The sequence below is a fragment of the Brassica oleracea genome, chromosome C1 (genome assembly GCF_000695525.1).
Source record: "Brassica oleracea var. oleracea cultivar TO1000 chromosome C1, BOL, whole genome shotgun sequence".
Classification (NCBI taxonomy): domain Eukaryota; kingdom Viridiplantae; phylum Streptophyta; class Magnoliopsida; order Brassicales; family Brassicaceae; genus Brassica; species Brassica oleracea.
This window is the reverse complement of record NC_027748.1, coordinates 4,366,710-4,391,703: the sequence shown is the minus strand read 5'-3', so window position 1 is coordinate 4,391,703 and position 24,994 is coordinate 4,366,710. Positions and strand designations below refer to the sequence as shown.

The window sequence follows — 24,994 nt, the reverse complement described above, 5'->3', positions numbered from 1 at the left end:
GGTTAGAGTCTAGGTTGCGGGTAGAGGCCGCCAGCTCACTGAGTAATACTAGATTACTCATCCAACTCCGTTGTCCTTTTTGCAGGTCGCTTTAGGTAAGGATGATTGGATAGCTTGGTGCTGGACGTTAGGACCGCCGGTGTAGATTTTCATGCCTTTTGTAAACGGTATTGTGAATTGTGTTATGTTGACTCGATTTGGCATTAGGCCGGGCCCAGTCTTGAATTATTCAATGTATGAATATTTCTTAAATCAATAAAAGTAATTGTTTTATATGCGCTTCATGAGTACTCTGATATTTGACTAGTCCGGTCTAACACAACGTTAGGTCGTGGTACGGGTTGAAAAGCCTTAGGCCTCGATCTAACGGAAAACGCTAACTCTAGGTACAGGTTGCAAAGCCTTGTTCCTTGACGCAGCCGGACGTGTTAGTGGACGAACTGGTCGAGGTCGTGGAGTAAATTTTGTGACTCTGGCCGGATCGTCCCTAACCCGTCACGTAGCGCTTCCGGACCATGGTGTTAGGTTGGACGGTCAGTCATGTTCTTGTTTGATTGTTGGCTGGCCGGTTAGCCTTTCATCTCCAACCCTTGGTGTGGGTTGTCCGTCGGTCATGTTCTTGTTTGATTGTTGGCCGGTGGGTTGACCTATGCCTAGGACGGTTCGGGGGTGTTACATTTCCTTTGCTACTGTCATTTGGAATCGTTTTTGTGGCAGGTTCTTGGCGGCTCCACCTACCTCTGTAGCAGCAGTGATTGATCTATGCCGGCAACTGCAGGGACCGCACGCTTCTCGGGCTGTAGCTGTGCTGAAGCTTTTGAATCAAGTTATTATCTACAACCTTTGGTGTGAACGAAATGGCCGTATCTTCAGAGATGTTTCGATGACTCACGAGGCGTTCTTCAAGGTGGTGGATCGTAGTATGCAGGATAGGTTGCTCTCTCTTCCGCCAATGACTGCAGCCTCTCTTCCGTCAGTGACTGCAGCTTCACCCTCCCTCCTCGAATTGTACTTTTGCTTTGTTTTCCCATATAGTTAATCATATCCTCTCAAGACTGCTATCTAGACGGCTCCCTCTCTTTTACTCTCTCTCTTTTGATTCTTGTTGTAATAAGTTGTGTCTTTCACAACATTGTAAAACTCAGAAAATGGTTATAAATCTTAACATTTAGACCAAAAAAAATATATATATAAGTTTTTTTGTAACATCTTTTGAGGTAAGGTAAAGTTGTTAATATGAGAATAAGATACAACAGAATAACCGAAACATAAGTTGCACGTTATTAACTGCTTTTGACATGGGAGTCAATGAGATCTTTTATTTTTTTGCCCAATTACAATCAATGTAGTATTATTATAATAATGACATCCTCCAGAATAATGTGAATCACGTATGGACACAAACGGTCAATAATGGTTTGCTAGCTGTCGATTGTCTCCATTACAATACTATTTCAAAACGTGGAAAATACAAAACCAAGTAGGTGGGTCGACCAAATCAAATCTCATATAAATACACAGATGCATACGTGTTTCTTTTCCATTGCACCTCTATCTCTGTTATCTCTTTCTCTCTCTTCTAATCAACCACTCTCTCTCTATTTTCTTTAGCCCAAAAATGGTTGATCAGAAAAGGTTTGCACTGTTTCTTGCAACTCCTGATTCAGAGTTCGTAAAGAAAGAGTACGGTGGATACCATAACGTGTTTGTCTCCACGTTCGGAGACGAAGGAGAGCATTGGGACTCGTTTAGAGTCGTAGAGGGCGAGTTTCCGGATGAGAAAGATCTTGACAAGTACGATGGTTTCGTTATTAGCGGAAGCTCTCACGATTCCTTCGAGAATGATCCTTGGATCCTTAAGCTATGTGAGATCGTCAAGAAACTTGATGAGATGAAGAAGAAGATTCTTGGCATCTGCTTTGGTCACCAGGTTCTCTCTTCTTACCAATCTAACTTTACATTTGGTCTTAAACCGATCGAACCAGTAGACCATATACTGAAATATTATCATATTAACGATATAACTCTACTAGCACTTGCCGTTAAGTATAATGTTTTGTATTAACATTAAAAGATCTCTCTGATTTATCGAAAATTTTGAATTACATTAGATCATAGCCAGAGTAAGAGGAGGGACAGTGGGAAGAGCAAGGAAGGGACCAGAACTTAAGCTTACAGACATAACCATCGTGAAGGATGCGATTAAACCGGGAAGTTTCTTCGGAAACGAGATTCCGAATAGCATAGCCATCCTAAAGTTACATCAGGACGAAGTGTTAGTGTTGCCTGAATCTGCTAAAGTACTAGCTTATTCCGAAAAGTACGAGGTGGAGATGTTCTCCATTGAGGATCATTTATTCTGTATTCAAGGACATCCCGAGTATAACAAAGAGATTCTCCACGAGATCGTTGATCGTGTTCTTCGTCTTGGCTTCATCAAGGTTAGCTTTATTTCCTTTCATCCCCATTTACGTGGAACAATTATGTAGAAAACGTACAAAACTAGAATGGTTTAGTGACTTCAGTTTTAGTACACATCATAGTAGGTGTTAGTTGAACCAAGAATACATTATCTACTGTATGTGGATACCGTTGCCTTGCTTTTATAAAGTTATGGTCATTATAGAAAAAACATTTAACATTATTTATATTATTTTTGTTTGTTTATGAAATATACTCCCTCCGTTTTATTTTGTAAGCAGTTTTAGCAAAAAAATATTTGTTTCACAATATAAGTAGTTTTCATATTTCAATGCAGATTTTCTCTTTGTTGGATATTGTGTAACCAATCAAATAATGCTAGTTTTTTTATAATAGGTTGAGTTTATTAATTAAATACTATTTTTTACAAAAGCAACAATTTCTTAATATTAGTGTTTTTAACTAAAACTACTTACAATATGAAACATGGGGAATAGTATTTATTTGATAAACCATAAATTAATTTTGCAGCAAGATTTTGCGGATGCGGCAAAGGCCTCGATGGAGAATAGGGGAGCAGACAGGAAACTCTTGGAGACGATTTGCAAGAATTTCCTCAAAGGCAGAGTTCCAGCTAATTAATTAGTTTCACTCCCAAATTATCTATTTGGCTCTTGTTATATCTGAGCACTTATGGATTTATCATCTTGCTGTATTCTTATTCAATATATAACCTATTATTCTCATCCTTGTCAGGAAAACAAAAACTCATATTAATCTCAATATCACATTTATGTGTTGCACCCATAAGTAAAATAATTCAATAAAAGCTATAGTTTTTCATTTCATCCTAGCGTCTTTATTCTTGTCACTTTGTTTAACAATTTTGATGTAAAATTACGATTTATTGTATCTTCTAATAAATAAGGGGTATACAATGAAACGTAGCAGGTACCAGTTATGTAAATTTGACCTCGTACACTTCTATTAACATCTACAGCTAGTAAAATACTTAGTTCTTTTTATAATACTTGGCATTCTGTCTTAATACACAAATATTTTTAAATATATAATTTTAAAATCAGTTAGCCAATTATAAAAAAGACAATAAAATCTAATTGGTTAAATAGTTTCCAATAAAGTAAAGTAACCTTAAAACTACAAAATTTTATGTAAATTGAAGAAAAATATTCTTTTCAAAATATCATCTATATGGAAACGGACGGAGTAGTATCTACGGAAACGGTAGTTTATACGTTTTGCATGAAAGTCTTCGGGCGATACAAAGGATACTTACGAGCCGTTGTGGTCGAGCACGAAACTAAACATCTAAATGGCTATTAATTAATTCGATAGAGCGACAGTTTTGAGCCTTTATTTTTTGGACAAAACGGCTAGGCTAGGCATTGGCTTTCATTGATAGAATGAATTTAGTTTGAGTTATGGATATAATGCAAAGATAACTAAAAATTGACCGTTATTATCTCTCTCGTAATATATATGACCAAGAGAGATGATAATCAAGATACATACAAAACTTTTTATTCAACTCGTCTCCAGTTATCAAGAGGAAACCACACCATGTTTGCTAGATAGAATCCAAATCTTAAAGTATTAACCTTAGACTTAATCTAAACCTAATGGCCTAGGCCTCTCTACTAACTAAAACAGACAGCTAGTCACACGGCCTTGGTTACTTATCTTAACCCGTTACAATAAGCAACATAATCATGGTGAATGATAAAAACAGGAGAAAAAAAAGAAAGAACACTTAGTTCAATACAAAAGTTGCATCATACAAAGACATGGGCTGGGATAGTAGCGACTCCAACGAAATAGTCTTTTGGAGTTTTAAGGAAGCAACAACACAGCCAAAGAGAAATAGTCTCCAAGTCAAAAAGAAAAAAAAAACAAGAACTCAAGACAAAGTATGATGGATAAGACATTGATTGATGATGGTAGTGATGAAGATAGTGATGATGATGTTTATGAGAAGATCATTTGAGAAGTGTCTTGACTATGGCCTTGACATTGAGCTTCTTCAGGTCAGTGTAAGACTGGCCACAACCCACGAACATAACCGGTGCTCCCGATATGTAAACCATAGATAATGCTGCCCCAACCTACAGAGCCCGTCCCAAACACTCGGTTTAAAATTTTCATATTATAAGATCAAGCCAACATAAATCCTGATTATCAATGTTTTACTGTACCTTATCGTCAATGGTATCGAACTTTGTCAGTAAGATTCCATCAATCAATCTCGTGGTCCCAGAATTGGAGAGATCAGAGAGTTTCTGGAGTTTAGAAAGGAAAAAAAAAAACATTAATAAGGTTTTATAGGAAAAAAAACATTAATAAGGTTTTATACTTTTATTAAACATCTAACAAGAATTTCTGATGGGTAAGAAACCGAACCTGATTAAACTTTGAGAGCTGATCAACAGCATCATTTCCAACAAGAGCTTCACCGACAAACAAGACCAAGTCTGGCTTATTGAGGTTAATGAGCTTAGAGAGAGCTCTCATCAAAGGTTCATTATCCTGCATCCGACCAGCTGTGTCAACAAGAACAACATCGGATCCATTCCGAGTTGCTTCCTGTATGGCTTCCTTAGCAACTACTGCTGGATCCTTCTCATAACCCTTCTCAAATATTGGTATCTGTTGCCAAAATCAAAATTAGTATTTCACATCAATATATAACTCAGTATCTACACCATTAGTCAACGACTACTTGATTATTTCATTACCTGTAACCTACGAGCATGAGTTCTCAACTGCTCAACAGCTCCAGAACGGAATGTGTCACAAGCAGCCATCATTACACTGACCTTATGCTGCTGAAGCCAATACGCCACTTTGGCCAGATTGGTGGATTTGCCAACTCCGTTGACTCCAACAAACACGACCACATAAGGCCTCCTCTGTTCTTTGGCAGCATGAACGTCTCTCATTATATCAATGGAGCGTCTCGGAGTCAATATGCGAATCAGAGCATCCTCCATCGCTCCCTGAAGTCATATATATTTCACACCACAGTTAAAACAATCTAGAGATTGCACAGTGAAACGTTATCTAGATTCAATTAGAGCCACAAGGACAAAGCACAACACCTGAACGGTTGAAGAGATCCTCGTGAACGATGCCAGCTTCTTTCCTTCAAGACTTGCTTCCACTGATTCGCAAAGCTTCTCAGCTATCTCTTCAGCCTGTGAATGAAAAAAGCCTAAATTCAAGTAAAAGCCATAATATAAACCCAAACACAAGACATGATTCACTGTATAGGTACATACCACATTTTTGGTCATGAGCCGTTCCTTCAGAGCTTTCAAGGCCGGTTCAAGGTCTGTCCTTTCAAGATTAGCCTTCCCAGTAATACTGAACAAAGATTGCAATACACGTTTAATACCAGATGATATAATAGATAAGTAAATTAGCAAAAAATTCAACAAGAGAAACGCTAACCTCTGGAAAACAGAAGAAAACCATCCCTTCTTCTTAGCCTCAGGCTTCTTCTCATCACTCCTTGCTTCGTCATCATCATCTTCACTTTCATCATCACTGCTAAAAACCTCTTCCTTATCCATCATACTTTCTCCTTGGTCAGCAGCCGCAATATCTACATGATCATGGTTCCCATTCCCATTCTCACCAACGGAATCAGTAAAGTCCAGCTTCACTTGCTTAGGAGCCGCATCATCCCAAACCCTATTCTTCTTCGTCGCCTTCTTCGGCGGTTCCGCAGCAGCAACCTTGGAACTTTTATTACCTATACTGTCAGTCTTCCTTACACCACCTCTACCTCTTACACCTTTACTCCTCAGCTTCATAAGCTTACTCGGATCAAGTACAACATTATCAGCCGTGTTTTCTTTCCCGTTAGTCTTGTCAGAATCATCATCTTCCATCTTATGATTACCATTAGTCATAAAGCTCCCGACTTTATCTTTATCCTTATCCCCATCTCCAACATCCTTCTTCGATCCTCCACCACCACTTTTGTTTCCCCCATCAAGACCAGATTTTGACACCTGCCCTTGCTTCTTAACACTGCTCACAACCTTCCCAACTTGCTTCACCTTCCTCAACTCCTCCCCCCTAGCCTCAGCCTCCATCCTAAGCTGCCTAAACGTCTCATCAAAATCATCGTAACTCATCCGCTTAGGATCATAAATCTCAGAGAAGCTTTCCTTCACCATGGAGAGCAAGTCGTCCACGTAGAGCAAGTGGAGGATCCGCTGATAAACAGCGACGAAGACGAGTCCAAGATCGTTGTGGAAGGTCCACTTGAGAGTGTAGGCTTCGTAGTTGAAGGAGACTTCACCAGATCGCTCCTCGAGGAGGCAGGAGCGGATCAGAGTGTCGATTGGTGAGCCTTTGAGAGCTTTCCCGAGCTCCTTGCATGTCCAGAGGATTAATCCTCCTCGCGTGAAGATCAGAAGCTGTTCTAACATCTTCGATCTTCAATTCGTGCCCTAAAAAACAATACTTTGAAATCAGATCGTGGAGATGACACTTAAATTGGATCAATTGAAGAAATCAATCGAGAAACAGATCCGATCTAAGTCAATGAAGCAATCAAACTCACGGATCAGGAAACGCAGAGAACGGATCCTAAAAAGAAAGCGTTCATCGAGGAGCCTACGATCTACGAATAATTGTTTACTGAATCCGAGGAGGCAGATCTCGTGATTCGATTCGAAATTGACAATCACAAGCAAGAGAGGAGGAGGAGGATACGAACCTTTTTGATTCCTGTTGTTTCTTGGTGCAATTGACCAAAACGAATAAGAAAAATAATAACTTTACGGGGCGCGCGCTAGAGACGACGACGACGAAAAAAAGAAACGTGAAAATTATGTATCTCTAAATTGATTTTCCTGTTATATATAGGGTTAACATTAATTTTTGAGAAAAAGACAAAAATAGCACTAAATCAAGTTTATGTTCCTAAACTAGCAGTCAATGTCAGAAGTCACAAAAATAGCACTTAATGTTTTATCAAAAGTCACAAACTTCGGGTTTAGAGTTAAAGGATGACGTTTAGGATTTAGGGTTTAGGGTTTAGAGTTTAGGGTTTAGGGTTTATGGTTTAGAGTTGAGAGATAGGTTTTGGGGATAAGATTTTAAATTTTGAAAAATAAAAAAATTAAATTTTTCAAAGGATAAACTTAGAAATGTGCTATTTTGGTCATTTTAGTTTTTAAGTGCTATTTTTGTGATATAAACTTAGAAATGTGCTATTTTGGAGATTTGCCCTTAATTTTTTTCCCGGGTGAGGAGATTTTTTTTTTTGTTGGTAAATAAATTTGATTATTTCTCCTAATTAGGATTTATTTATTTTTTCATCGAGATTCTTTCTTCCATTTATTTAATTTTCATAGAAATGTTAGACCACAATATATTTATATTATAAGTTGATAAGTATTTCAAAAACTTGATATATTCACAACGAAATCTCTTATTTGAGAAATTTTAATAGATTTAGTGTGGAATTTCAAGTTTTTAATATATTCACTAATTTTTTTTTTTTTTTGTAAACTATATATTCACTAATTTAATATAATATTTTGGGTGTTATAGTTAGAGAGACTTTCATTAATCATACTCTTAGTTGGAATATGAATATTTAGAAAGAAAAAATGTAAATCTGAATTTAGCTTATCACAAAAGAAATAAACGGATATTGTAAGCTTGTAACCCCAGTTTCAGACACGACCTACAAATTTTGTTTAGGTAATAAAAAAAAAAAGAATAAACAAACAAAACAAAATGAAAGTGGGTACCGCAGTTTGCTTCGTGGAAGCCGGTGTCATGGTCACGGACGGTGTCGATGTGACGATGTCCCCATTGACTGCGAGTAAACGACACACGACATGAACGCGGCAACTTTTGATGCATGCTTTTGTTCTTCGTGAAAGAAGCCTTTAGCTACGCAAGTCACCTATACTAAAAGGTAAGGTATACTAAAAAGTTTATTGGTCTTTCGGCTCACACTCAATCGATAAACCAGTGATCCAAGGAAACTATTGTATGATAATGAGCTTAATGGGCTTTAGTCGATGCTTATATTTTATACTTGGCCATCAATACAAATGGGTTAGGATGAGAAAACCCAAGGAAGCGAATTAATATGACATTTTGTTTTTTGGTCAACAAACATTTTTTTGTCAAAAATAAATAAATTTATTAGTCAGTATTTTAACAAAAAAAAAAGATTCAAAGGGTATAATGGTAAGTCTAAGAGGATGGGTCCAATTCATACACACACACCAGAGCAGTCATCTCTTTTCAGTCTCCTCCTCCATAGTTTTCTTCTCCTCCTGTTTCTTTTCATCTTTCCCAATTCTTTCAATTTTTGATGTCTCTCTCTAGACCCCATCTCTTTTAATTAATTATCTGTCCACAAAATTTCATTTCTTTATCTCTTCAATGACCCATCCATATGTACTTTTTAAATTCAACTCTCCACCAATCATCAAACCCACCTCACAAAGACATAAACCTATAAATCATTAAACAAACACAATAAAGAAAGAACCTTTTTCCTGTGTACTAGTCAGCATTTCAATGCCCTTCTGCAACTTTCCAAAAAGACACAACACAGAAGAAAAAAAAAGTTTTGATTTTTTTTCCCCATCTTTATTTCATTCCTTCTTCCTTTACCATCTTGATGACTACTCCTATTTTTTCTGTTTGCTTGTCTGTTCTGTCTCAAAGACTCCTCCCACCAAAAAAAAAGAAGGGAAAATCCAAAAATTTAATTACAATAACAATCTACGAAATTGTAATGATGTGGTGGCTTCTTCTTTGTGGGTTCATAAGTCATTGGTCAAGAAGAGAGGAGTTTCATACAAGGAATAAGACTCTCTCGCCACCATTTAAACCTAATCCCCTTTTCCCCTTCCTTCTCTACTTTTTTCTTCTTCTCTATCTGCGATTCTCTGATCCGATCCGATGAAGGAGATTACTGATTCCGTCGATCCCAGGATCGTGTTCAAGCATCAATCCCTTCTGCAGGATTATCACGAATTGCGAAAGGTAATTAGGGTTTTTTTATCGTAATTTTTCTGGGGTTCCTCTTCGATTTCATCTGGATCTGGCGATTTGGAATTGTTGGGTTGATTCTGATCGAGCAGATATAAGATAAAGCTTTGAACTTTTTTTGTTATTTTCAGGAAACAGTGTTTAAGATGAGGAAACTGGAGATGATGAAACAGAGACGATCAAACCTTGACGCAGAAGTTAGGTATATTAACCCTCTCATCTCTTAACGTTTAATTGGCTTGTGATGATGGGTACATTGGTGTAGCTTACTGAGTGTGTTTTTTCGATCAAAAACGGTATAGGTTCTTGAAGCGTAGATACAAACACTTGAAGCAAGACCAAACTCTTGAAACATCATCTCCCAACTTGTTGAGATTGTCAGAAACTGGAGATGTGAAGGTGCCGAGTAAAAGAAAGAGCTCTTCTCTGAGACAGAAGGAAGAATTGGCATTAGAGAAGAATCCAAAAAGGAGGAGAGGAGACGAGGTTCTGACTAACTCATCTCCACTTCCTGATCTTAACGGAGGTGGGAGCACTTTCAAAGTCCCGGCCTTTGACCTAAACCAGATCTCGGTAAAAAGCCAGAACAACTTCTCATGTTTTTAGGCTCTTCCTTGGTGTCTTGAGAATTGAGAAACTGACCAGAGCTTGATTTTGTGTGTGTTTTGCATGTTTGATTGTAGAGAGAAGAAGAGGAACCGGAAGCGAATGGTGGACAAGTGGTCGTTGAAGCAACAAAGAAGGCAATGCTTGGTAGTGGAAACGATGATCTTTGCGAGATGAAGTTGCCGATATGCAGAGACGTGGAGAAAGAGTTAAACAGAGCAGCAGTGAAGAGGAAGGTTTCATGGCAAGATCCAGTTGCTTTAAGTGTTTGATAGGGTTTTCAAGTAAGAATATCAAGTAGGATTTTGAGATATTGTGATTTAGCCCAATATGCACATATGCTTCAAAGGGTTTTATACGTGCACAAGTGTAGATATATGAAGATTTGAACGGTTTGAAATCATAATTTTCATATGTCCCAAAATCCAATTTGGTGATTACAGAATCTCATTTTATGTGTTGAATGTTCTTTACTGATTCTCTTCATATGCTATACAAATGTGTATGTATTCAGGAAGTTTACTAGTGTACCACTATTTTAAAAATCTCTTCATATGTTTTTAAACTAGTCATTTACAATGTAGTTTAATAAATTGTTTTATCAAAAGTATTTCAGGCAAATAATTTTTAGATTTTTACTGTTTTGGTGAGTGTTTCAACTGAAAAAAAAATAGATTTAAATATCATAATTTTAGATGAAATTGTGGAATATTTTAATAAAAATGATATGATCTCTTTTACTTGTTGATAGCCCCCCTTCATTTTATGAATCAACGTTCATTACGCGAGATCTTGTTGGAAATCGATACCGCGAGCAATATGATGAGGACACACGAAGATCATACTTGAACTACTACATGATGATGTCTCTTGTGTTCTGGTCCATTTGTCTCTGAGCCGCTTAGACTATTGTGAGCCACAGAGAAATATTGTTGAAATTTTGACTGATTATATAACGCTAATTTTGAAGTGTTGAGAGCCTATGGCTCGACTAACGATGAATCTTAGGAGAACCACTCCACCATGCAAGAAGGATTGAAAGAGAAATTTCGATTAAGAACGAAAACCATTGTTCAGAGAAGCAATTTATACATGGACCAGAACACAAGAGTTAGAATTTATTTTATTTTCTGACAAAGACCCGAGTTAGATTTTATTAGAAAAAGATATGATAATGCTCAAGTTTCTATAAACTTAATTTTTATTTTCTCCACATAACACGTTAAGATGTGAAAACAAAGAATTTGATACAGGATTTTATAAATTGTTAATTTAATAGGAGATCGATTGCAAATGATTTACATAATTACGTTCCACAACACAGAATATTGTACGGATCTGTCTCTCTCGTACGTCGCTGAAAGGTACACACAGTCTCGGTTTGCTTGGTTCCATTGAGGTCCCAATTGTCTAAATTTGATCAAAATCTTGATTTGTAGGTGCCCTAATCTTTAGGTACTTGGGGTTACGTATAGCCCAAAGGTTACAGTTGAGTCGATGAGGAAGATAGCCTCAAACTGCACTAAGCTTATACAGCTTGATATAAGCTGCTCTTATGAAATATATGGACAATGTATTGAAATAGTTGGTATGAACTGCAAGAATATTCATACTCTGAAACGCAATCTGATGCAAACTTGGGAGATCGCGAGGTTGACTAATTGCATATACGTGCAAGGTCTATGTTTCGAAACTTTAGGGAATGTTGATTCTTTTGCAATTAGGAGATATATGAGTCAGGTGAAGCACTTGGAACTTCGATTCTCCACATTGACTGATAAAGCTCTTGGTTTTCTTTGTAAAGAGTGTTTGAATCTGGAGTATTTGGACTTGTTCGGATGTAGCTACCTGACTAGCGATGGTGTTACAAACAGTACCTCGAACTTGAAGAATTTGAAGGATATCAAGAAACCAGATTTTACAGCTTGACTACTAATTGAAGGCATATAGATTTGTATTTGATATCCTGCTGTTATTTTGTTGGTTTGGTTATACAAATTCAGTTTTTTTTTTAATAATATTTTTTTTTTTTTGTGATATTAAAATTCAACTAGATTGTTGCTAGGTTTTATGTTTAATGCTTGTTTGAAAAAGGCTAACTTGTAAGAGAATAATCATTTTAATAGCTTGAAAAGTTCAAACATTTGACATTTCAGCTAAGGCTATTCGTAACTTATTAATTACGACTTTAAACAAATAAGCTGTCTGAATATCAAGAAGGTAACTTGAGACGCACGGGGGTTCTAACAACACATCAAGAAGTGATTGCAGCCGAAAAATTAGTCTCTCTTCCCTAGACTAAGCCAGTTTTTCACAAGAAAGTTCATCATCGATGAAACACATAATGTAATTTACAAAGATATTCATTAGTCGAATAATTGTTTTAATTGGCCTAGAAATGGCTAATTTCAAATAGCTGGACAGTTGAAATGTCTTGACAAAGCCTAACTGTACTCCTTTTTCCATATCGAAACGATGAAGTTCTCTCCCTCTCTAAAGTCAACGAATATAATATATGGTTTACTGTTCAACTACACGTATCAAAATAATTTGCCTTATTATTAAGTTTGCTTAATGGGACTGTTTTTCTGAGCACATTTTCTTCTTCTTCTTTGTTGTGAGTTATCCATAGCAACTATATTCAATCAATAAGATCTCACAATCTTCTTTGTTCTCGATTAGATGGGATCTAGAGTCCACCCTGAGTGGACAGAGTTGCCTCCGGAATGTCTCCTCGGCATCTTCTCACGTCTGACCATGGGACAAAGACGGAACGGACCAATGCTGGTCTGCAAAACGTGGACAAACCTATGCCAAGACCCGTCCCTCAACACTATCTTGGACCTTGAAGCTGAGTTTCTGTCTTCCCCAAATTGCATCTACTGGTGGAGTCCAGAGTTCGAGGAAAAAGTTAACTCAACCATCCAGTCTGTCGTCGATCAGAGCGAAGGCGGTCTCAAAGAGATTCGAGTCAGGCATTGTACGAATCAATCTCTCTCTTACGTTGCCGAAAGGTACACACGTCTTGGTTTAATTTTCTTGGTTAGTGGTTACATTGTGATTGATGCGGACAGAGTAGGGTTTGGACATAGCCAAATGAAACATTGATTTTTGATTTTCAAAATTATAAAAACTATTATATGTAACATATGCTCAGTTTGTTCAAAAATAATTTATTAACTTTAATAAATTATTTATGACATTTGAAATCTCAGAACCAGTCCTTAAGTTGATCAAATCTTGATTTGTAGGTGTCCTAATCTTGAGGTACTTGGGGTTACATATAGCCCAAAGGTTACAGTTGAGTCAATGAGGAAGATAGCCTCAAGCTGCACTAAGCTTACAGAGCTTGATATAAGCTGCTCTTATTTAATATCTGGTGAATGTATCGAAATAGTGGGTACGAACTGCAAGAATATTCATACTCTGAAACGCAATTTGATGCAAACTTCGGAGATCCTGAGGTTGTTTATGCATTGTACATACGTGCATGGTTTGTGTTTCGAAACTTCAGGAAATATTGATGTTTTTGCAATTAGGAATTACATGAGTCAGCTGAAGCACCTGGAACTTCGATTCTCAACAGTGACTGATAAAGCTCTTCCCTTTCTTTGTAAAGGATGTCCGAATCTAGAGTATTTGGACTTGGTTGGGTGTAGGTACTTGACTAGCGACGGAGTTACTAACGGTATCTCGAGCTTGAAGAATTTGAAGGAGATCAAGAAACCAGAATTTACAGCGTTACTCCACTAATTGAACGCATATAGATTTGTACTACAACCTTTTGTTATTTCGTTGGTGAAGTTAACAAAAAAGTCAGTTTTCTTTTCATTTGATTTTGTCATATTTTATGTGATTGATTATAATTTGACAACAAGTGTAAGCGATACATTCAACCTGAGTTTGCTAGGTTTTATGTTTTATGCTTGCTTTAAAAATGTAATTTGTAAGAAAATAATTATCTTATACTTTATTTGTTTCACAAAAAGATCCTTTAGTCTATAAATGGTTTTGTTTCTAAATAGTACTTGGAAAGATGTCTGAACATCAAGAAGGTAACTTGAGACTTGAGACGCAATAATCTAACAACTATCTTCTTCTTCTTCTTAGTTGTTGTGCGTACAAGCGGCTACCATAGTTACTTGATGTTGGATGTTTTTGTGATTTGTTTTTAGTGTCAACAACTGTGGAATATAAATTCAACAACAAAAATTTTAAACTCAATTAGTGCTCACATTTTAAAATCGTAAGAAAACAATTATTTAACATATAGTTTCTTCGTCAACGTTACAAAAACAAAGCGGAAGATGGTTGCAACTCATAAAAGAGAAGGTGTAGCAACGAGCCGCTCTGCCCTACGTTAAGCCAGTTTTCACAAGCAAGTTCATCATGGTAGAAGCCAGAGCAAAGCAGCTTCTTTATAACTGATCCTGCTCTCCTTTTATCTCCTACGTCATACAACCTGTAAACCAAGGTTTTGCAATACTCAAATGGCAGTAAGTGACCACAACGAATCTTATCTTCCACAATCTTCACAGCTTCTCCATACTCTTGAAGCATGCAGCAACGGTTAACAAGTGCAATAAAAACACAATCACTTGGAATTATTCCTTCTTTAAGCATTTGATCCAACACCCTTTCCGCCATTTCAAGATTCCTAATTTCACAGATCTCTAATATGAGTTTCTCATAGCATTGTGCACACCCATGATCTACCATCTCCTTGAAAACATGGAAAGCAGCTTCCACATGGTGTCTTCTACAATGACCAAGAATCAAAGATGTAAAGGTGACATGATCAGGAGCCAAGCCAGCTTGAATCATCTTACAGAGATACTGTCTCGACGCAACCACATATCCACGCTTGCAATACGACTCAATCATGAGATTGGGTGTGTAATTACCCCGAGAAGAGACCATACCTTTCTCCAACATTTCTGTATATACTTTCTTCATCTCAACGACCACATCATATTTAGCCAATAAATCCAACAATGCGTGGCAGTATTTGGGAGTAAGCTGAGACTTAAACCTCCTATAGAAATCAGCAACTAACATACATTCTTCCACCGAACGGCACATCTTTGTCATGGATATGAAGATCCTAGGGACGTGACACGAGATTCCATGTGATGTCAAAACATGGAGGACAGCTGCATGGCAGGACACAGTATCTTTAAAGTTGGGATTAAGACTGAGGGAGGAAAGTGAGGATACATCGACAGACGTAGCATACTGTAGGAATGATACCAGGGAAGGATTGTTCTGCCACCTAAACCCGGAGAAAAGGGAACGTAATGAGATTGGTGTAGTAACGGGTTTGACGTGTGAAGAGATCTTATGGGACGGCTTTGGGGACAGATTATTAAGATTCTTCTGCTTATAATATTCGGAGAGCAAACTCTCTAATGTCTCATTTTTCACCGATGTGCTGAAGAACTGTCGACGGAGCGCCATGTGCACCGGGAATCTCATCGTCTGGTGGTTCCACCTGCTCTAGCTAGGGCTTTCGAGTCATACTTGTGTAAAGAGCTAATAAACCCCTACTTTTTCCATTAAATAAATTTTATTTTGTTGGCAATAAGTTTTCAATAGAGTTGGGCTTAAGTTGTGGCTTCAGCCCAAACAAAAAGAAACTGGATTATAAATATTTTTGTACAAAAAAAATTCATAATATAATTAGTTTTAAAAACAAAAGGGTTGGCTCAGCCGCCACTGCCAATTTCAGATCTGAGGCCGGTTCGGTGGCTCATCCAGCACCGGTACTGGCCCCCCCTCTCCTTTCTAGTTGTCTGTTTGTCTTGGATTTGTGTTAGAGTTCGTCGGTTCTACTTGGTGGTGGCGTTTGGTTACAGAAGGTTATCACGACGGTTCACCAATGGAGTACTCTGTGGTGGCTTCCAGAGATTCCGATTAGACTTTTGTCTCTCGCAGGTCCATCTGTATCGGCGGATCTGAACCAGTGTTAGTGATTGGTTACACTCTGGTGATTCCGGTTTGGTTTCTTCTGGTTTAAAGTTGTATTTTTCATTTTCACATTTTGTGGACATTATCTTGTTCTAAAGTGATAGCTTTGGTTGTTTGCAGTTTAGTTAATGTTCGTTTCCATCAGTGGATTAATGATGGTGGAGGTTAGCCTTTCTAGTGCAGGTAGTGATGGTTGTCGCTGGTTTTTGAAGAGCTTGTTCTTATGCACTCTCTTTAGCTTAGTCTGCTACTATTGGTGATAATGGTGTGAACCATCAATCCTCATCATTTATTTGATTTTTAGTTGCATTCAAAATTGTTTTGATGGTAGCTTATCTGAAGCGAATTCGAAACAAAATTGATAAAGGCAATTGAAGATGAAGACCTATCTAGACGATGAGATTGTCATGTTTTTGATAAGGTATTAGAAGTCTGTCTGCTACTGCTGGAACGGGAACACTTAATCTACATTATTCTATGATAAAACTAATTTGATATAGCTAATGTGTCATCAATGATGATTATCCTCACGAGCTTCTGGTGTAGAAAAATCATTAGTTTCTCATTATCGTTTTGTCATATTCTTCTATGATGTAATTAATATGTTTCAAATTAGTTCAATAAAAAAAGTGTTAAAAAAGTAGTTTTAGAAGTACTTTTTTTGTTTTAAAATATAAATGATTTACCATTTCAATGTAATTTTGTATTTGTTAAATACTGTATGGCCGGTTAAATTATAGAAACTTTTTATCTAATCTATTAAAACAGAGTCCTATTTTTATCTATCCAAGAAAGTTCATTTTAAATTTTGGACTCTTTCAGTTTTTTTACTAGGCTACCTTATATATTGGACCCATATAAGTTTGTTATCATAATAACTATGTACACGCTGACTAAATAACATAACTGGTTCACTTTAACTAGACCAACATCTAATATACTAAGCCCTTCCGAAATTAAATGATATGTTAAATAAATAACATAACCCGTTGATATTCCGTGTTTTTAACGGTTTTAAACTCGTTTTGGAGCAATTAAATGGTCGGTTTTAATTAATGTTTTGGTCTATTTGATGCGTTTTGGTGTTCTTAAGTGTAATATGCAGGTTACTAGATAGCTTGAAAGAAAAGAACGCATTCGGGATTTATCAGAAGCAAGATGGACCGAACAATGGACCGAATGAAGTATTGATCGCACAGAGCCACAGATCGACCGATCCGGACAACGTGGATCGACCGATCCCACGCCTTCATGCCCTAGATCGACCGATCCGGTCCATGTGGATCGGCCGATCCCATGCTCTACGGGCTCCACACGCACAAACGAGTTTTTCACTCCTTTTTACCCACTCCCCTCAATAATTCACAAAAGAACTCGACCTTTGAGACGAAGAAAAGACCAGGGGCGACCAAGAAGGAGATTTACAAGTTCTTGAGAGAGATTTGAGAGTTTTTATCTTGTTTTGTGTGATTTGTGAAGATTTGTAAAGGAGTTCATCTGAAAACCATTTGGAGAAGATCTTCTGAACCTTTACTCTGTTTTAATACAATCTTATCATGTTTTCTTCATCAAAATCGTTTTGTTCTTGCTTAGTTATGTGTGAGTAGTCATCTAGTTGGGTTTAGGGGTTCTCATAGGGGATTTCTTGATGTTTTGATTCATAAAACGTGTGTAGACTAAGGGATTACGTTTTGGTTCTTCATCTAATGGATTTCTTACTGCTTGAACTGAATTGATCACTTAGTTCATGATATTAGATTGTTTGATGCACCGAAAGTGATTGTTTGAACTTCCGAAAATACTTTAGATGAGCAAAGTGTCCTTAACCCTCGGAAGTTGATGTTATTGCGCTTTGTGAACATATTGAACCTGTTCTTAATGCTTGTTTAGAAATTGAAACTCAGCGGAAGTTAGTGTGGAGATTTCTATAACATAGAGAATTAGCGCTACGGAAGTAGGTTAATTCTAATATCGTGTTTGAGTTCTAGACGGTTCTTAATATATCCCTGTGTCTTCCATTAATTGTATCTTGATTAAAAAGAAATCCCTGAGAATTCCCAATGCCCAACGTTTGTTTTAAAATAGTTTTCAAATCGTTTAAATCATCTTTTTACATGCTTGTTTATGCTTTGTGACACTAGAGAAGATTAAATAAAAACCATCAAAAATATATTTTGATTCGTTGTAGCTATTAACTTGTCTGCAACTCTACGTGTGATCATCGGTCCCTGTGGATTCGATCCCGCATTACTACTGCGTACTTTACTGTGCACTTGCAGTTAGATAATCGGGTTAAAACTCGACACATCAAGTTTTTGGCGCCGTTGCCGGGGACCATTTGGTCACCCTTGAGTTAATGATCAGTTTAAGACTATAGCATTTTTATTTTGTCTAATGTTTCTGTCTTTCTCTTTCTGTTTGTGTTTTCAGGTGAATGAGCGGATTTCATACTAGAAGCAAAGGATCATCGAATTTAATACCTTTGGAGTTAGAGCTCGGCCGCCTAGAGAGACAAGTGAAAAAGAAAAGACTTGAGTCCGCTGAAGAGGTTGAAATGGCTGAACACCAAGAAGACCAGTTTCAGGACAACCCGCAAAATCCAATTCCTGTAGATGAACGAGAAGGCAACAATGCTGGTGATAATCAGCAGGCTGGTGTAGCTGCAAGACAACAGGCTGGAGACTATGGCATGCCTAGGATGACGCTTGCACATTATGATACACCAGATGCATTCTATGCCGATCGTTCTGGGATTCGCCCACCTCCCATTGAGAGAAGAGACTTTGAGATCAAGACTGGTCTCATTAATTTGGTGGAGAAAAATCCGTTTCATGGAAACCCGTCTGAGGACCCGATGTATCACTTGGAGCATTTTGAGCGAGTCTGTGACACCAGCAGACATAATGGAGTTCCTCAAGGCGCTTTGAAATGCAGGTTGTTCCCGTTTTCCTTAGCTGATAAAGCTATCAGATGGTTAAAGTCCATCCCTCCAGGATCTCTTACTACATGGGAAGAGACAAGAGCTGCTTTTCTACAGCATTTCTTCACCAAGTCAAGGTCCACATATCTGAGAAGCAGAATTGGAAGCTTTCAGCAACTTGATTCAGAAAGCTTTCATGAGGCTTGGGAGCGTTTCAAGGAGTACACACAGGACTGCCCTCACCATGGCTACACTGATGTGAGTTTGCTGAACATTTTCTATAATGGAGTTCATGAAGAGAGTCAAGATGCCATGGACACAGCAAGTAATGGTGATTTCATGACCAAGACTGTTGAAGAAGCTTACACCTTGTTGAACAACCTGTCATCCAGCAAAGCAAACCGCAAGTCAAGGTTTGATACCAGCCAGAAGGGTGTTGGTTATGAATCCAAGAAGATAGATGAGTTGAATGCCAAGATTGAGATGCTTCTCAAGAGAGATCAGAAATCTGTGAAATTTGTGGAGGAGCAAGGCTATCGTTCCTCACAAGAAGCTGTTGGTGATGATTCAAGTGATATGCAGGCTGATGTGAACTACATTGGTGGTCAAGGAAACTACAACAGAGGCTACAATCAGAACCTTGGGTGGAATCAAAATCAGCAAAATAATCTGTCTTACCGGAGCAACAATGTGGAGAATCCACAACATCAGTCCTACCCTCAGGCAGGAAACAGGCAGAACCAGAATCAGAACCAGAGTGTGTTCAACCAAGGATTTCAGAACAGAAATCAATATCAGGGGAACAACTCGGGCAACTCAGGATTTCAGCAAAGGCAGCAGTACAACAACTATCAGAATCAAGGAAATGCCTCTTCGTCACAGCCTTCTCAGGATAACGAAATTAAGAAGATGCTGCAAATGGTGCTAGAAGGTCAGAAGAATAGCACTGCAGAGATAAACACCAAGGTGGATAACATGTATGGAGAGCTTAATGGGAAGTTCGAAGCTTTGAACACCCATTTGAAAGTTTTGGAAAAGCAAGTTGCTCAAACCGCCTCTAGCAGCAGAACAGCACCTGGATTTCTACCAGGGAAGTCAGAGACGAATCCCAAGGAGTTTGTGAATGCTGTAACACTTAGGAGTGGAAAAACGATTGAGGAATCGAAAGAGAAAGAGATCGACCGATCTCAAGAACAGATCGACCGATCCAAGGGGAAGGAGATCGACCTATCCGGTCCATCTGGATCGACCGATCCCGTGTCGACGAAACCAAATTCCTCCGAACCTGAAGAGGTGTATGTGGCGCCTCCTGCTTATGTTCCTAAGGCTCCATACCCATCCAGACCAAGGCAGAAGATCAAAGAACGTGAGTACGAGAAGCTAAAGAACCTTGTTGGGGAGTTACATGTGAGATTGCCATTCGTTGAAGCGGTGAAGATGGTACCTTCTCTTAAAAGGTACATGAAGGAGATTCTTACCGATAAGATGAGCCTAGAGCGGGGTGTGTTGATGCTCAATGAGGAGTGTAGCGCAGTTCTACAAAATGTCATGCCTAAAAAGCGTGAAGATCCCGGAGCATTTGTTCTACCATGCCGCATTGGATCACTTACCTTTGAGAGGAGTCTCTGCGATCTGGGTTCAGGAGTGAGCCTAATGCCTTTCTCTGTCTCTGAGAGGCTAGGCATGACGAACTACAAACCTACAAGGATCTCCTTGGTCCTTGCTGACCGATCAGTGCGAAGACCAGTCGGTGTACTAGAAAACATCCCTGTTGGTGTTGGAAAGGGATATGTGCTTACCGATTTTGTAGTTCTGGAGCTGGAAGAGGAACCTAAAGATCCTCTCATTTTGGGCAGACCGTTTTTAGCTACTGCTGGAGCCATGATTGATGTACAGAATGGGCATATAGACTTACGTCTAGGAGACATGGCGATGAGATACAATGTGGAGAAGGTGCTGAAAAATCCGACTATTGATGGACAGACTTTCTGGGTTGATACATTGACTGAACTGGTGGAGGAAATGGATGAAGAGTTGCACACTGATGATCCTCTACAAGTCGCATTGACCCAAAGGGAGAGTGAGTTTGGGTTCATGAACCAAGAAGTGGTTGGATTTTCTGAGATTTTAGATTCAGCCCCACCGATTGAGAAGCATGTCGCCTATGTCAGCCTTGAAGACTCAGGCACCGATAAAACCGTCAAACCGTCATCCTCCCAACCAGATTGGAGTGAGGAGAATGCTCCAAAGGTGGAACTTAAAGCCCTCCCAGCTGGGCTGAGGTATGCATTCTTGGGACCGAATTCCACATATCCTGTTATTATTTGTGCTAACCTGAATAATGTGGAGACCGCTTTGCTTCTTTCAAAATTGCGAAAGTATAGAAAAGCATTGGGGTACTCTTTGGATGATATTACAGGTATTTCTCCAGATCTTTGCATGCACAAGATTCACTTGGAGGATGAGTCAAAGACGTCCATAGAGCACCAGCGAAGACTGAATCCCAAACTGATGGAAGTTGTGAAAAAGGAGATTCTAAAGCTGTTGAGTGCAGGGGTGATCTACCCAATTTCAGACAGTACTTGGGTGAGCCCGGTTCATGTGGTTCCTAAGAAGGGTGGCATCACTGTCATCACAAATGAGAAGGCTGAGCTGATTCCTACCAGAACAGTCACAGGGCATAGGATGTGCATTGACTACAGGAAGCTAAACTCAGCCACAAGGAAGGACCACTTCCCACTTCCTTTCATTGACCAGATGCTGGAAAGACTAGCCAACCACCCCTACTACTGTTTTCTCGATGGTTACTCTGGGTTCTTTCAGATACCCATTCATCCAGACGACCAAGAGAAGACAACATTCACCTGTCCATACGGTACTTTTGCCTACAGGAGAATGCCTTTCGGATTGTGCAATGCTCCTGCCACTTTCCAGAGATGCATGATGTCGATCTTTACTGATCTTATTGAGGACATTATGGAGGTTTTTATGGACGATTTCTCAGTCTACGGTTCTTCATTTAGCGACTGCCTTGCTAATCTGTGCAAGGTGCTGGAAAGATGTGAGGAGAAGAACTTGGTGTTAAATTGGGAGAAGTGTCATTTCATGGTGAAAGATGGCATTGTTTTGGGTCACAGGATATCAGAGCAGGGTATCGAGGTTGACAAAGCAAAGATTGAAGTTATGACCAGCCTACAGCCTCCCAGGACAGTGAGGGATATTCGGAGTTTTCTGGGACATGCCGGTTTTTACAGGAGGTTTATCAAAGACTTCTCTATGATAGCGAGGCCACTCACCCGTCTGCTGTGCAAAGAAGCGAAGTTTGTTTTTGATGCTGACTGCCTCGCTGCGTTTCAGATTCTCAAGAAGTCTCTAGTCAGTGCTCCCATTGTGCAGCCACCAGATTGGGACTTGCCATTTGAAATAATGTGTGACGCAAGTGATTACGCGATTGGAGCTGTTTTGGGGCAGAGAAAAGACAAGAAACTCCATGTGATCTATTATGCCAGCCGAACGCTTGATGATGCTCAAATCAAGTATGCTACCACTGAGAAGGAGTTGCTGGCAGTAGTTTATGCTTTCGAGAAGTTCAGGTCCTATTTGGTGGGCTCGAAAGTAATTGTGCACACAGATCATGCAGCCTTGAAGTACCTGATGACGAAAAAAGATGCTAAACCGAGACTCTTAAGGTGGATCTTACTGCTACAGGAGTTTGATATTGAGATCAGAGACAAGAGAGGAGCAGAAAATGGAGTGGCAGATCATCTTTCCCGAATGAGAGTGGAAGCTGAAACACCACTGGATGATACATTACCCGAGGAGAATGTCTATGTGATCACCTTGCTGGAGGATGAGTATTTGGATCAGGCTGATTGCTGTGTCATGAGACAAATTCAGGATGATCTACCATGGTTTGCAGACTTTGCAAACTATCTATGTGCTGGAATTGAACCACCGAACCTGAAGGGGTATGAGAGGAAGAAGTTCATGAGAGATGTGAACCACTATTACTGGGATGATCCCTTCCTCTACAAGAGATGCTCAGATGGTTTATTCAGGAGATGTGTTCTGGAGAATGAGATGCAAGGGATTCTTTTCCACTGCCACAGTTCAGAATACGCAGGCCATTTTGCAACATTCAAGACGGTTTCTAAGGTCCTGCAGGCTGGTTACTGGTGGCCTACACTTTTCAGAGACGCCCATGAGTTTGTCTCAAAGTGTGATGCATGTCAGCGGAAGGGTAACATCAGTAAGAGAAATGAGATGCCCCAAAATTTCATCCTTGAAGTTGAAGTTTTTGATGTATGGGGAATTGATTTTATGGGCCCTTTCCCATCTTCTTATGGAAATGAGTACATCCTGGTTGCGGTTGATTATGTCTCCAAGTGGGTGGAAGCAGTAGCCAGCAAGACAAATGACTCTAGTGTTGTCAAGAAAATGTTCAAGACAGTCGTTTTTCCAAGATTCGGGATCCCGAGAGTGGTTATTAGTGATGGAGGCTCTCATTTCATCAACAAGACGTTCGATAAACTGCTGAAGAAACATGGAGTAAAGCATAAGGTAGCTACACCTTATCATCCTCAGACAAGTGGGCAGGTTGAAATATCGAACCGAGAAATCAAGGGGATTTTGGAGAAGGCTGTAGGCAAAACAAGGAAAGATTGGGCTGTGAAGCTTGATGACGCCTTATGGGCGTATAGAACCGCCTATAAAACTCCCTTGGGCACCACTCCTTTTAATCTGGTCTATGGAAAGTCTTGTCACCTACCTGTGGAATTGGAGTACAGTGGTTTTTGGGCAACGAAGTTGATGAACTTCGACATTAAAACCGCTGCAGAAAGGAGGATGGTTCAGTTGAACGAGCTGGACGAGATTCTGTTGAACGCCTATGAGAACACCAAAATCTACAAGGAAAGAACTAAGGCGTGGCATGACAGAAAGATAATCCCGAGAGACTTCGCTGTTGGAGACAAAGTCCTTCTGTTCAACTCTAGACTCAAGCTATTCCCTGGAAAGCTTAAGTCTCGTTGGTCCGGACCTTTCACCATCACAGAGGTTAGACCTTATGGAGCTGTTGTCTTGGAAGAGAATGGGAAGAAGTTCACAGTCAATGGGCAGAGGCTAAAACCTTACTTCACAGATGCAAAACCCGAAGAAGGAACCAACATTCCTTTATCGGAACCTGATATCGCCTAAGGACAACAAAATAGTCAGGCTCGCGACTTTAAACAAGCGCTGAGTGGGAGGCAACCCACATGGTTTGATTTTCTTTCTCTTTTGTGATTATGTTTTCTTGTGTGAATTGATTTTTGGTTGTGTTTTTAGATGATTTTTAGGCGTGTATCACGATCAGGCAGAGATCGATCGATCCGAAAGAAACAGAACGGACGATCCAGGTAAGAGATCGGTCGATCCAGGATACGTAGAGCGGTCGATCCATGCCACAGATCGGTCGATCCATACGCATAGGATCGGTCGATCTCAGGTAAGTTTGACCGGTTTGATTTCACTTAATTTAAACCGGAAAACACTCATAAAATTCCAAACTCGCGTAAAAAAGGATCAAAACACCTCTGATTTCATCTTCCTCTCCTCTCAAACTCTCTCAAACCTCTCAAGAACACCCAAAATCGATTTTCATCATTTCTCAACCGATTTTTGTAATTCTTGGTGCTAAACTCATTAGTTTTTCAAGCTCTATCCGTTTCTACCATCAGTTTTCATCAAGGCACAGGTATGACTTCCTAAATTTGGAATCTAAAATCGCCCTAGGGTTGGATGTAGGGGAATCTCCAAATTCTAAATGGAATAGCATCTAGGATGGTTTATTTGTGATGATTATACTCATGGGTTACCTTGATTGCCAATTTGTGGGTTAATTTGCGATTTTTAAAAAAAAAAAAAAAAAAAAAATTGGAGTTTAATTGAAAAACGAAAATTGGAATGGAGTATGATATGTTATCTTGAGTTTTGAGAAGAGATGTGTGCTAAATTTTTACATGTTTAGGGGATTGATCGGAATTGATTTTC

General features: G+C 39.0%; 6 protein-coding genes and 2 pseudogenes across 7 annotated transcripts; 6 read left to right on the top strand and 2 right to left on the bottom strand.

Annotated features, from left to right (window-relative positions):
* The window catches only part of LOC106329458, a 6,513-nt pseudogene extending 5,474 nt beyond the window's left edge, over window positions 1-1,039 (top strand).
* Window positions 1,040-1,528: 489 nt separating this feature from the next.
* LOC106306562 (putative glutamine amidotransferase-like protein C13C5.04) lies at window positions 1,529-3,269 on the top strand. Its single transcript, XM_013743258.1, has 3 exons — window positions 1,529-1,930; window positions 2,112-2,441; window positions 2,953-3,269. Exons 1-3 carry the CDS (start codon window positions 1,619-1,621, stop codon window positions 3,061-3,063), a joined length of 753 nt encoding a protein of 250 aa, XP_013598712.1. The 5' UTR covers window positions 1,529-1,618; the 3' UTR covers window positions 3,064-3,269.
* Window positions 3,270-4,159: 890 nt separating this feature from the next.
* LOC106309828 (signal recognition particle receptor subunit alpha-like) lies at window positions 4,160-7,284 on the bottom strand. Of its 2 annotated transcripts, none has more exons than XM_013746968.1 (8): window positions 7,169-7,284; window positions 5,890-6,899; window positions 5,718-5,802; window positions 5,538-5,633; window positions 5,175-5,435; window positions 4,840-5,085; window positions 4,635-4,718; window positions 4,160-4,544 (listed from the first exon to the last, which is right to left on the bottom strand). In XM_013746968.1, exons 2-8 carry the CDS (start codon window positions 6,876-6,878, stop codon window positions 4,419-4,421), a joined length of 1,887 nt encoding a protein of 628 aa, XP_013602422.1. In that variant the 5' UTR covers window positions 6,879-6,899; window positions 7,169-7,284; the 3' UTR covers window positions 4,160-4,418. The 2 variants fall into 2 exon arrangements, with proteins under 2 accessions (XP_013602422.1, XP_013602432.1); XM_013746978.1 differs by lacking the exon at window positions 7,169-7,284 and adding an exon at window positions 7,013-7,132.
* Window positions 7,285-8,777: 1,493 nt separating this feature from the next.
* On the top strand, window positions 8,778-10,514 carry LOC106342872. Its single transcript, XM_013781927.1, has 4 exons — window positions 8,778-9,465; window positions 9,603-9,673; window positions 9,774-10,044; window positions 10,155-10,514. The coding sequence occupies exons 1-4, from the start codon at window positions 9,382-9,384 to the stop codon at window positions 10,347-10,349; spliced, it is 621 nt and encodes a 206-aa protein (XP_013637381.1). The 5' UTR covers window positions 8,778-9,381; the 3' UTR covers window positions 10,350-10,514.
* Window positions 10,515-11,370: 856 nt separating this feature from the next.
* On the top strand, window positions 11,371-12,006 carry LOC106329450 (annotated as a pseudogene).
* Window positions 12,007-12,759: 753 nt separating this feature from the next.
* On the top strand, window positions 12,760-13,847 carry LOC106302831 (putative F-box/LRR-repeat protein 19). Its single transcript, XM_013739250.1, has 2 exons — window positions 12,760-13,091; window positions 13,329-13,847. Exons 1-2 carry the CDS (start codon window positions 12,760-12,762, stop codon window positions 13,828-13,830), a joined length of 834 nt encoding a protein of 277 aa, XP_013594704.1. The 3' UTR covers window positions 13,831-13,847.
* Window positions 13,848-14,364: 517 nt separating this feature from the next.
* Window positions 14,365-15,538, bottom strand: LOC106329441 (pentatricopeptide repeat-containing protein At5g65560-like). Its single transcript, XM_013768100.1, has one exon. The coding sequence runs from the start codon at window positions 15,532-15,534 to the stop codon at window positions 14,365-14,367; it is 1,170 nt and encodes a 389-aa protein (XP_013623554.1). The 5' UTR covers window positions 15,535-15,538.
* Window positions 15,539-18,419: 2,881 nt separating this feature from the next.
* LOC106309790 lies at window positions 18,420-24,270 on the top strand. The gene has a single exon (XM_013746927.1). The coding sequence runs from the start codon at window positions 18,479-18,481 to the stop codon at window positions 24,158-24,160; it is 5,682 nt and encodes a 1,893-aa protein (XP_013602381.1). The 5' UTR covers window positions 18,420-18,478; the 3' UTR covers window positions 24,161-24,270.
* Window positions 24,271-24,994: the final 724 nt, after the last annotated feature.

What these genes read in the sequence shown, in the direction of transcription:
- LOC106329441 (XM_013768100.1), bottom strand. Translation starts at nt 15,534, where the DNA reads ATGGCGCTCCGTCGACAGTTCTTCAGCACATCGGTGAAAAATGAGACA.
- LOC106342872 (XM_013781927.1), top strand. Translation starts at nt 9,382, where the DNA reads ATGAAGGAGATTACTGATTCCGTCGATCCCAGGATCGTGTTCAAGCAT. An exon ending in AACCTTGACGCAGAAGTTAG is followed by an intron (nt 9,674 to 9,773) that starts GTATATTAACCC and finishes AAAACGGTATAG; the next exon opens with GTTCTTGAAGCGTAGATACA. An exon ending in TTGACCTAAACCAGATCTCG is followed by an intron (nt 10,045 to 10,154) that starts GTAAAAAGCCAG and finishes GTTTGATTGTAG; the next exon opens with AGAGAAGAAGAGGAACCGGA.
- LOC106306562 (XM_013743258.1), top strand. Translation starts at nt 1,619, where the DNA reads ATGGTTGATCAGAAAAGGTTTGCACTGTTTCTTGCAACTCCTGATTCA. An exon ending in GCATCTGCTTTGGTCACCAG is followed by an intron (nt 1,931 to 2,111) that starts GTTCTCTCTTCT and finishes GAATTACATTAG; the next exon opens with ATCATAGCCAGAGTAAGAGG. An exon ending in TTCGTCTTGGCTTCATCAAG is followed by an intron (nt 2,442 to 2,952) that starts GTTAGCTTTATT and finishes TTAATTTTGCAG; the next exon opens with CAAGATTTTGCGGATGCGGC.
- LOC106302831 (XM_013739250.1), top strand. Translation starts at nt 12,760, where the DNA reads ATGGGATCTAGAGTCCACCCTGAGTGGACAGAGTTGCCTCCGGAATGT. An exon ending in CTCTCTTACGTTGCCGAAAG is followed by an intron (nt 13,092 to 13,328) that starts GTACACACGTCT and finishes CTTGATTTGTAG; the next exon opens with GTGTCCTAATCTTGAGGTAC.
- LOC106309828 (XM_013746968.1), bottom strand. Translation starts at nt 6,878, where the DNA reads ATGTTAGAACAGCTTCTGATCTTCACGCGAGGAGGATTAATCCTCTGG. An exon ending in GGATCTCTTCAACCGTTCAG is followed by an intron (nt 5,436 to 5,537) that starts GTGTTGTGCTTT and finishes ATATGACTTCAG; the next exon opens with GGAGCGATGGAGGATGCTCT. An exon ending in TCGATACCATTGACGATAAG is followed by an intron (nt 4,545 to 4,634) that starts GTACAGTAAAAC and finishes CGGGCTCTGTAG; the next exon opens with GTTGGGGCAGCATTATCTAT.
- LOC106309790 (XM_013746927.1), top strand. Translation starts at nt 18,479, where the DNA reads ATGAGCGGATTTCATACTAGAAGCAAAGGATCATCGAATTTAATACCT.